Source organism: Palaemon carinicauda, chromosome 16 (genome assembly GCF_036898095.1).
Source record: "Palaemon carinicauda isolate YSFRI2023 chromosome 16, ASM3689809v2, whole genome shotgun sequence".
NCBI classification, from domain to species: domain Eukaryota; kingdom Metazoa; phylum Arthropoda; class Malacostraca; order Decapoda; family Palaemonidae; genus Palaemon; species Palaemon carinicauda.
Genome location: NC_090740.1, coordinates 5,666,401 through 5,678,608, shown reverse-complemented (window position 1 = coordinate 5,678,608; position 12,208 = coordinate 5,666,401). Strand labels below are relative to the sequence as shown.

At 37.0% G+C, this 12,208-nt stretch overlaps 1 protein-coding gene across 2 annotated transcripts in view; it reads right to left on the bottom strand.

Moving 5' to 3' along the window:
* LOC137655645 (solute carrier family 25 member 32) overlaps window positions 1-11,715 on the bottom strand; it is a 36,405-nt gene extending 24,690 nt beyond the window's left edge. For both annotated transcript variants that reach the window (XM_068389576.1, XM_068389577.1), the window contains exons 1-2: window positions 11,418-11,715; window positions 2,908-3,061 (exon numbers count right to left, since the gene is read on the bottom strand). In XM_068389576.1, the coding sequence (XP_068245677.1) occupies window positions 2,908-3,061; window positions 11,418-11,550 (287 nt within the window). In that variant the 5' untranslated portion in view covers window positions 11,551-11,715. The remainder of the gene's footprint in view (window positions 1-2,907; window positions 3,062-11,417) is intronic.
* Between the last annotated feature and the right edge of the window lie 493 nt (window positions 11,716-12,208).

Here is a 12,208-nt window from a genome sequence, read left to right as displayed (position 1 = left end):
TTAATTCACAGTGAAAAATAGAATTAACAAATTAACTGTGACTTCACCTTTGAGGAAGGTATAGGCTGGCATGAGGAAGATGAGAGAAAGGAGGAGGATGAAGTGGCGTTACTGTTGGAAAGAGAATCTCTCTCCATGAACACTTCTAGTTGAATATCAAGACCTTCCTCTCTCAAATAAAGTTCATCATCACTAAATTAACCCTTTTACCCCCAAAGGACGTACTGGTACGTTTCACAAAAGCCATCCCTTTACCCCCATGGACGTACCGGTACGTCCTTGCAAAAAAATGCTATAAAAATTTTTTTTTTCATATTTTTGATAATTTTTTGAGAAAATTCAGGCATTTTCCAAGAGAATGAGACCAACCTGACCTCTCTATGACAAAAATTAAGGCTGTTAGAGCAATTTAAAAAAAATATACTGCAAAATGTGATGGGAAAAAAATAACCCCTTGGGAATTAAGGGTTGGAAATTTCCAAATAGCCTGGGGGTAAAAGGGTTAATAACCAATTTACTCTTTATGGATCGTGGTGGCCTATGAGGTAACATCCCTGACTGGTGATTGCCAGACTGGGATTTAAGTCCCACCCAAACTTGTCAGTTTCTTTGGTTGCTGCAACCTCACTATCCTTGTGAGGTAAGGATGGGGGTTTGGGGGAGCCTATAGGTCTATATACTAAGGCATCAGCAGTCATTGCTTTGACCTCCTTGGTCCTAGCTTGGGTGCTGATCATACGTATACGTATGTATGGTCAGTCTCTAGGACATTGTCCTGCTTGATAAAGCAATGTCCCTATCACTTGTCTCTGCCATTCATGAGCGGCCTTTAAATCTTTAAACTTGGTCATCTTTTATTTACACGGTTACGTTCAATTTTGACAAGGAACCTACCTAGAGACGGTGGCTTTTGCCTTTCCCTTAAAATGGCACAAAATGGGGTAAAAATCTCATGAATATATGGTAAACAATGGGTGGGCGGAAGATGGGAACCGTTGTGTAATTACTTGTCCACAAAAAATTTCCATATAGTGAAAATTTTCGCTCACAGACCAATGCAATACTTCTTGTAACCCTTGTACTGTATGCTCATATCCCTATTCGTCTCAGCAAGTTATTGATGTGTTTAGTTTCCTATTAATTTTAAAGCACACTATGGTGTTGATTACTAAAACCTGTAATGGGATATCAGGCAGTCATACCGAATATCACAATTACTACATAATATACAATATTAGAGAGAGAGAGAGAGAGAGAGAGAGAGAGAGAGAGAGAGAGAGAGAGAGAGAGAGAGAGAGAGAGAGAGAGAGAGAGAGAGAGAGAGAGACATTGCAATAATAAACACCTAGGGAAGCAGATTAATAACCATGAAAATTGTTTTCAATAGAGAAAAAATTTCTCCCACACTATCTTAATACCAGACAAATCTGCTGTCACTCTTATAGACTACAATGACAACACTGCAACATCATGCACAAAATCCTCATTTATATAAAGGAGTTGAGCCTATTGTACTCCTAAGTGAAGATTTTATCAACATAATTAAATAGGCAGATTCTTTCTCGAGTGTTGAAATGTCGAATCAAGGACAAATCCTTGCTCTTTTAGAGAAGACCGAGGCTTGTCGTCTTTGGAAAATAGATCAGAAGTGACTTGGAGTAACTATACTAAACTATGAGCTGTTGCTGATTTACGCTTCAACTGAAGTTGAACACAATTTGACAATAAAAGAAACTCATTCTGGTACAACCCAGGAACTCAAAGAGGGGTTTATCCTTAAATCTTCCCTCTGGTGTAAATTCAACGAGTCATAATTTGCTTAAACCTGAAACCATTGTTACTCCTTGTCCAAAGAAAAGGCAACCATCTTGGCTGATGTGCTCGACAGTAAGCAAAGTGATGAGAAACTCAATTTTCCTCATTCCTGTTTTCAAAGCCAAACTAACACAATACACATACATAGCGATTTCTTTACGTTTGAAGTCTTCACATCTTTGCTCTTTACATACACAGACTTTCCTCACATTTATTTTAATTCTATATATTTCTGGAAGCACCACATTCATCTAAACCTAGAATAATCCTTCTCAACTAATCTCTTCACTCACCAATAGTAATGGATATACTGTATTTATCCTCATACACATCTGAGTCACAATATCCATGTGTCTGTTTTGCTACCATAAAAACATAGGGATACCATTCTTTTTCACATTCCATAAGCAATTTCTACACTTAAGACTATCCAAGCACTCAATTTCAAAATAGTCAAAATGACATCGGTGCTCATCCATCCACTTTCAATGCTTACATTTCAAGTTGCATGTAAGAAAAACCATCACACAGCATTCACCTAGAGTAAAAAATAAAATTGATGCCAGTGCATGTCTGTTTTATACTATTGCTAGAACCAGTTACTAAGATCAATAGGCATATTGCAGGAATTTGCCGATACATTTGAGCAACTTTAATGTGTTTATATTTTACCTAATAGCTATGACATCCCACCAATCCATTTATAGCATCAATGTACCTTCATTATTCTGTCAATTTTATTGACAAATTCCAGAGACAGTGAGAGTAATCAATAAAACATTGACTTTAATGAACCCTGAGAGAGAGAGAGAGAGAGAGAGAGAGAGAGAGAGAGAGAGAGAGAGAGAGAGAGAGAGAGAGAGAGAGAGAGAGAGAGAGAGAGAGAGAGAGAGATTATTAACATTATTGAACCACTGTATTGATGCAGAGATAGACTAAAACGCTAAGTGAATTTAAATTTTCTGGTATTTACAAACCTGATTCCTTTTAAAACACACAAATACTATACAGTACTGCATTATCCCAAGTTTTCCAGAACAATGCTACAGCAATTAAAAAAAGACAAAACAGATACTGTAACCATTTACTCACAATAAAAAATAGAGCCCCCAGGCTGATCCAGCACCCCACACATTGGGAGTGACCCCTCTGTAAAGTCCTCGGATGCCCTCATGGCGGAAAATCTGAACGATGGCTTGGGTTAAACCGGTATAATGAGGCTTGGCCGATGCTGAAGTATCGCTGACTGAAAGAAAATAGAAAATCAAATTAGAATTAAAATTCAATTACTGTAATACGGAGAATCCATACATATTATTACCAATATTTTCTAAACACAAATATAACACTGATAATGAGTGTCAAGATATATATGCACTGTTCAAGTCAACAGAGTTCAGTATAATACAGCATGTTCATAAAAGAAGATATAACACACAATATACAGTGTATATATATATATATATATATATATATATATATATATATATATACACACACACACACACCGGTATAAACTAAACTGATTCTATCATTCATAGATACAGTGCAATCATCTCATTTCCCAACCTTCCCAAACCATATTTACATATCATCATCTCCTCCTATCCCTATTAACGCAAAGGGCCTCATATTCACATACTGTATATAATGACTAAAAAAATAATAAAGTACTGTAAAAAACAGCTTATGCCAGCAAGATTAAACTAAAAGTATAGCTATATACTGTAAAATATGAAAAAAAAAAAAACTGGGGAGGAAAAAAAGATGACGATTTAGCAAAAGTGCAAAATTTAGCACAGAGCCCAAGTATTTATCAACATCCACTCTGCTGCCAAGCCTTTGTGTTGCATTGTCCAGTAGCAGAGGCCTTTGCCCCTTCTTGCACTGTACTCACAAACAATAAGACAGCCTTGTTGGCAATATTATGGATGATGCTCTTATGCTTAAGAAAGGTTGCAATGATAATTTTAAAAATTGCATTATTTGCATTAACCCTTTAACCCCCAGGCTATTTGGAAATTTCCAACCCTTAACCCCCAGGGGGTTATGTTTTTCCCAGCACATTTTGCAGTATATTTTTTTTTTTAATTGCTCTAACAGCCTTAATTTTTGTCAGAGAGGTCAGGTTGGCCTCATTCTCTTGGAAAATGCTTGAATTTTCTCAAAAAATTATCAAAAATATGAAAAAAAAAAATTTTATAGCATTTTTTGCAAGGACGTACCGGTACGTCAATGGGGGTAAAGGGATGGCTTTTGTGAAACGTACCAGTACGTCCTTTGGGGGTAAAAGGGTTAATTAATCAAAATCAATTGTCCGTTTTTTCCAAGTCTGCATACAGTATACTGTACTGTAATTTTTGTTTCAAATTTAGTTAAATTGTCACTAATCCCATCGACTAGAATTTTATTTTATGAGAGCTTGCTTGAAATGGCATTTAGTAATTTTATTATCAACAACTTTGATAATAATAATAATAAAAATAATTTTATACCTCATTCAACTCTTTAAAAGAGCATGTTATCCTTAATGACCAACATATTCTAAGATAACTTTTATTAAGTGACAATCATATGACAGGAAAGATAAAATCCTAAAGTTCGTCTAAATTATTTCATAATCCTGATAAGATCTGTACAGTAGACTAAACAACAGTATACTATACTCAAACTTTACATAACTCCCATAATTACACAACTGTAACTTTAATGCTTCAACTGGAGTGATCATATTAGCAAATTAAATTCATCATCATCGTTACTTTTGCAAAATAAGAATATCAAAGAGGTATATCCTCCAGACCTTCAAAAAGCTATGACGTAAGTGCAAATATCAAAGCACAAGTTTGTACAACAGGGGAGTAAGTGTTCTTAGGGTTGTGGTGGCCGACGTGGTAACGTCCCTGACTGGTGAACGCCATACTGGGGTTCAAGTCCCGCTCAAACTCGTTGGATTCTTTGGTCGCTTCAACCTCCCCATCCTTGTGATATAAGGATGGGGGGTTTGGGTGAGCCTATAGGTCTATCTGCCGAGTCATCAGCAGCCATTGCCTGGCCCTTCTTGGTCCTAGCTTCGATGGAGAGGGGGCTTGGGCGCTGATCATATGTATATGGTCAGTCTCTAGGGCATCGTTTTGATGGCTAAGGCAATGTCATCATCCTTTGCCTCTGCCATTCATGAATGGCTTTTAAACCTTTAAACTCGGTAACAACCTTTCAATCCATGCCATGCTCCAACCCACAACCAAAATAACTTCACTTTTCATCCCTCTGGGGATGACAGTCCAATACATTCTTCACCACTAAACTAAGATGTCTAATGTATTGTATTGATTACTGCCAATACGGTACTGTATGAGTAAATCGTATCTTTCCTAGCTATACAAAACTAAGTCCTTTAATATAAGAATAGATTTAAGCGCAGCTGAAACTCGGCAGTTAAAACTTATAAGGTGTTGGCAATACCCAGTAGTTAGCAGCCGACGACAGAGAAGCCCCTTCCGCCAGTACAATGAACAGTCACTTCGATTGCATCTGGGACTTCAGGGAAAAGGTGAATGCATGAAGTTAAAGGACTCATGTCTGCATAGTTAGGAAAAATAAAAATTACTTTTAAAATTTGCGGCCTGTTCACACAATACACACCTTCTTCCTTAGGTTGGAGTAAGATGTTACTTTTACCAAACTGGCTGGGTAAAATCCTACTATGATTGCCGATCTCAGAACTGATAAGGAAGAGATGCTGGATAACCTCAACCCTTGACATGATAGGGATTCCACCGAGTTGTGGAACCTCTGCGGGTGAGGCTGAAAAAGCAGATTGTGCCACTGGGGAAGCTCTCTCTGAATCTACACTAGTAGATGCAGAAGGTCCAGATACCATTCTCCTTGGAAACCGTTGCATCTCGTTCTTCAAGAACCAGTTAGCCAACCGGTTGGCCACCTCGTGGACCAAAAACTCCAATGATTTTCCTCTTGACAGAGCGATGGCCTTGAACTGCCCATTCATTTATGTGTCCGAGAGGTCTTCTCGAGGCTAAATACCCCACTGTCCATGACCAGTGGTCTAACTATGATGCAGCCTCCATGTTCGAGGCATCCAAATCCATAGAAGTAATTTGCTGACCCTGCAGCCTTTCAACCAACATAGACAGGGCCAGGGTACAACCGCTTGGGCCAGTAGCAGGGGAGATAGATGAGGCCTACATTATAAAATAAAATAATGCATCGGCCTCAAAATGACTGGCGGTATTAGCATTCGGTTGAGGGCAACTCCATCGGTACAAGACCCTCTACGGTTGACAATCAGCATGTACTACCAATGTCAGTTCACAAGGGATTGACCTTTGATAAGCATTTTTCCCACGCACTCCCAAAAGCTAGCGGAAACTTTTGAATGAAAAGAAGATAAGCACAAAGGCCGTTAATCCTACTGGTAGTGTAAACACTCATTTATGTAAGAGAACAGGTAAAAGGAGTATAAGCATTTGTATATCATGACAACACGTAGCTCCGGGGAAGGAATGTTCTTAGTAAGTGATCTCTCACCGCCCAAAAATTCACTGGCGAAAAAACCATTATTAATTTCTTGCCTAAATAAAAGGTGAATGTGAGCTCTTAACAGATGAGCATAGTTTTCAAGAAGGGCAAATGCAAACAGTAGGTTTCCTGACAATAAATCCCAGTAAGGCACACTTAAGTGCAACATGGTGTGACATCAGGAGCCAATGAGTAAGTACTTGCGATCAGAAGCTTGCATGCCAACTGGTGAGAGAGTTTGAGCACGAATAGATAGGAGAGCACCAGCATGTGAATGCTCTAAGGCTGATGAATGAGCGAGAAAAGATAGGTACAGTACATCCCGCTATACGACCAAACAATAAAAAGGAGAGGGGTACAAAAGGTGCTCCCATATAAGAGCTCCTTGGTGAGCAGGTGCATGATTACAAACAGTTGATATGGTGTGTGATCGATCGCAAACAAGTTAGATGGTGGGCGGCCAATGGCAAGCAGTTAAGGTGGCATTTCCGTTGATGTACCAGATCACGAGCAAGGGTGGGGCACTCCCAAGATGCACACAATAGCGAACAGATGAGGTGAAAATGTGCGCAATCAGATGCGGTGCGCGATTGCAAACAGGCGAGATGGTGGCCCCATAGAAAGCGCAAACCCCTTGTAACACGCTAATGCCTAGCAGCGTTCCAATGTGAGTGCAAACAGGTGAGAAGTGACCGATCGCACATGTGGGGTGACAAAGTGAAGGTAAAAGCAAAGTACAGTAGCGTGTAATCTCGGTTTCTTTCTTTGTTCTCAGTGAAGGATTAAGCAATATTGTCTCTCCCATAGGGAGAGAAATGGTGGAATACTACTGCTAGTGGTACTGGGTCCTTTGAATGGCCAGACAGTCTCTAATTGAATCTCTTTCTCTGGTTCCGGCTGATTTTTCCTTTGCCTATACATACAGTACACTGAATAGTCTGGCCTATTCTCTCCACATCCTCCTCTCTTCTCATACACCTGACAACACGGAGCTTACCAAACAATTCTTTTTCACTCATGAGGTTAACTACTGCACTGTAATTGTTCAGTGGCTACTTTCCTCTTGATAAGTGTAGAAGAGACTCTTTAGTTAAGGTAAGCAGCTCTTATAGGAGGCTCAAAATCCAAACGATTGTTCTCTTATCCTTTCCTCTGTACCATGGTCTTCCACTGCCTTGGGGATAGAGTTCTCTTACTTGAGAGTAGCCTACACTATCCTATTATATTTCTCTTTCTCTATATTTTCTTAATTTTTTATAGGTTATATAAAGGATTTATTTTGTTGTTGCTATCAAAATATTCTATTTTAATTATTCATCACCTTTCCTGTACTTTACGGTATTTATTTCCATATTTCCTTTCCTAACATTTGGAGGTATTGGATTTATAGCATCCTGCTTTTCCAACTAAGGTTGTAGCTTAGCTGGTAAGAATAATAAAATCAGATCTTAAATGGCTAATTGACCCATCAGGGAAAATGAAGGGCGGCGATCCAATTTTCTTCCGACCAGCAATGTCTACGAAGTTAGCTGACTATGGCCTAAACTGAGCTCACTTGAAAACACGAACAGACATTCATAGGGGAGTAGTTTCCCTCCCTTCAGTAAGCGTTATGATGTACAGTATACTAAGCATTGTCTACGAAGTTAGCTGACTATGGCCTAGACTGAGCTCACTTGAAAACACGAACAGACACTCATACGGGAGTAGTTTCCCTCCCTTCAGTAAGCATTATGATGTATACTAAATGTGTGTGGAAGCTGCTCCCTGGCGTGATTATTTACCAGCTATCGCCTGTCCATCTGGGAAGGGAAAAAGAGTCCGCATGCAATGCACTGTGCATCAAGGTGATGACTTTTAATGAGTGCGCCTATCATTATCGCAAGATTTGCCATCACCGAATGTGCATGCGCAACCGCGATCAAGCTTTCAGGACGTAAAGAAATATATCCCCTTGGAGAGAACACAAAAGGAAGAGGGTGCAGATCCATGGGAGACATCCCATTTACAAGATACGCACCAGCATCATACTTGCACCATTCTTTTTCAAAGTGCCTCTTTAAGTGAAGAGGCACTTTACAAAAAGTGCCCAAGCTCCTGCCATTTTCAAATACAGTATACAAACGTATATAATTGCGGGTATTAAAATCCACAATTATATGCATTTTTATATTTAAAAAATAGCCGGAGCTTTTGCACTTTTTGAAAAGGGCCTCTTCAGCTGAAGAGGCACTTCACAAAAAGTGCAAAAGCTCCTGCCATTCTTAAATATACAAACGCATATAATTGTGGATTGTAATACCCAAGATCACCGGACACTGCATGATGTTTTATTCAAGTTATTATTATCATTATTATTATTACTAGCTAAGCTACAACTCTAGTTGGAAGAGCAGGATGCTAAAAGACCAAGGGCCCCAACAGAGAAAAAACAGCCCATTGAGGAAAGGAAAAAGGGACATAAATACACTATATAAAAAGTAATAAATAATTAGAATAAAATATTTTAAGAACAGTAAGAACATTAAAGCAGATCTTCCATATACACAGTAAAACGAGACTTATGTCAGCCTGTTCAACATGAAAACATTTGATGCAAGTCTGAACTCTGGAAATCATTGTCTTCACTATTACTAGATAAGCTACAACACTACTTGAAAATGTAGGATGATATAAGCCCAAGGGCTCCAACAGGGAAATATAGGCACGTAAGGAAAGGAAATGAGGAAACAAATAAACTCCACAATGAATTTCAATACAATGCACTTTAAAACCATATGGTTCATTTAAAATGTAAATACAGTATATTTGATGCACTAATGTTCATTTATTAGTTAAATATTACATTAACTTCCAATAGGTTTTTATTATGCTAAAAATATTACTCAGATTAAGAACATTCAATATCAAGAAAAATACTAATTACTGAAAATATTTTCTTACAATAAAAATTTTCTCGCAATATTAAAACTACCTACTACAGAGAAATGCTGAGAGAGGCAACTGTTGGAGACATATCCACTAACCACTTCAACAGAGTAAGAAAACTTGAAGATAACCTTGATGGTTTTTTTTAATATAAGTCAAGCAGAATGAACTATACTGTATTACTAGACAACAAATATAGCAATATATTTCAAAGTTCAAAATTCTTGTAAATGCTTTGCCGATGGACATGTGAACAAAGGCTTATATAATAAATCTATGGTATTTTAATGCTGTTACTGATCTTCAGATATTTTAGATTTTTATTCAATACTTACAATAAATACTTTCTTTGGGGTGTATGTATGATAGTGGGCACCTGTACGAAAGATTACGGCTAATTTAGAATACTGTACGGCAGTATAAGGAGGGACGCAAGGGGGCGTTAACCCCCACCCAACCCCGTTAGGTAAGTAGGTATGGACATGGCATGTAGGTTAGGTTAGGGGGGAAAGTTTAGGTTAGTTGTTGTCCATTTTTAATCCACACGGGAGAAACTGGCCGCTGATGTACAAAGGCTCCCTTTCTTCATAGATTTCTCATTAAAGGTTGTACCTTGGCTCATAATAATCATAATAATAATATCCGATACTGAGCGGGTGGAAGGGAACCTCAGTTTAATAAGGAACTGGAGAATTACGACAACGCCAAACATTCTTAAATTTATTTCCGTCACCAACAAATAACAACGTTTCAAACATCTCTGTGTTCATAATCATGTTCCTGGGTAAAAGAAAGTAAAACAATAAAGAGCAAGCTGTACATTCTAACTTAGAATTTATTTGTTTGTTTACAATATTTATGTACAGCTTGCTCTTTATTGTTTTACTTTCTTTTACCCAGGAACATGATTATGAACACAGAGATGTTTGAAACGTTGTTATTTGTTGGTGACGGAAATAAATTTAAGAATGTTTGGCGTTGTCGTAATTCTCCAGTTCCTTCATAATAATAATAATAACAATGATAATATTCTGAATTGCTACTACTAAATTAAGAAAGGTTGGGTGGGGCTAAGGTATGTTAATACACTTTTAACTATTTTTTATCTTTCACCAAACTTTCTACACGTGCTCCCTGTAAACAAATAAAAATTCACTCTACAATAATGTTTTATAAATAAAATGAAATTGAGAATAAATTACCCCATCCAAATTACATAAATCTTAATCAATACTCATGCAATAGTTTAGTTCTGGATGTTATATAATATAAAATACTATAATAATTTTTCCAAAAGAGCAAATTGTTGATACTTTGTCAGCATTCTATAACTTCCGTTTACATCTCGCCCGTCACCGGTAGTTCTGTATGCTTAAAAAAATATCTAAATGAGGAACCTTGATCTAAGTTATTTCCGGTTCCATTTCGGCTTAAAAGTTAAATTTATATTTTCACGAAAAAAAACAATGTCGCACCGGCTTTAGACTGCCATAGGTCTAAAAAAAAAAAAATAAAAAATAAATAAAAAAAAAATAAAAATAAAAAAAAAATAAAAAAATAAAAAAAAAAACCTAATTGAGGAACCTTGATCCAAATTATTTCTGGTTCCTTTTCGGCCTAAAAGTGAAATTTATATTTTCACGAAAAAAAACAAGGTCGCACCGGCTTTAGACATGCCATAGGTCTAAAAAAAAAAAAAAAAAAAAATCTAAATGAGGAACCTTAATCTAAATTATTTCTGGTTCGATTTCGCCCTAAAAGTGAAATTTATATTTTCACGAAAAAAACAAGGTCGCACCGGCTTAGGACCTTCCATAGGTCTAAAAAAAATAAAAAAAGAAAAAAAAATCTTCAAGGGCATCAGCGCCCATCTTGTTTATTCGCTTAAAAATAATAACGGTAAATTACCCTATAAAATAAAATAAAAATATAGAAAAAATAGTAGTAATTAGATTATCTTTGGATCATAAAATTGATAAATAAAAATTTATAAATGGTAGCTTATGATATACCCAGACTAGGCCTAGTATTTAGCCTAGGGCAAATGAGCCTCAGTTAAAATTCATTGCATTTAGGAATATTTTTGAATTCAGCTAAAAATAATTTCAATTTAATAAATTAAATCCATTACTCACCAGCGAACCTAATCTTCAACAGATCGAGAGGATGTAGAATTAGAGTAGAGGCGACCCCTCCGGACACACCAGCCACAAGATGTTCGTATCTCACCCCCGCGAAGGGATTCCTGAAGGGCTTTGGGCGATTCATGATGACAATGGGGGAATGTGGGGCGTTTGCTATCCAGATAAAGCACTAGAAACACTTTTGGCACAATATGTCATCGTTTTTCATAAGCACATTTTACCTACGAGGACAATTAAGCGGAGAGAAAAGTTGCACTACATTCACACTTAGCGAGTCTTGCCATTCGACTGGACCAGCATTTCCCTCAGGGTTGCCAGATTATTTCGACTGAATTATCGTACATGAGCCTTAAAATTGTCGTTTTTCAACCAAAATTATCGTACACAGTTTCAGTATAATTATTAGGGTGTTACATGATTGACTTATTTCAAAAGATTTTAGTATAATTGTTTAATTAAACCCACACACACCTACATTGTTTATACCTTAGGTATGTATCGTACATCGTACCGGACCCAAAATAATCGTACACGTACTATAATTATCGTACGAATGGCAACCCTGGACCAGCATTTCCCTATTTGATGATGCAATAGAAATTTTCATTGATTTACAACGTACAAACATAATAATTATAAATTAACAGCTTTAAAAATATTTATATTAATTATAAGAGTAAATTATATAGTAATTTTATTGATATAATCTGTAAATTACATTCATTTATCACATTTTGCGAAAAGAACCATCGTCTTGATTCAAAACAAATGCTTCTACCAGG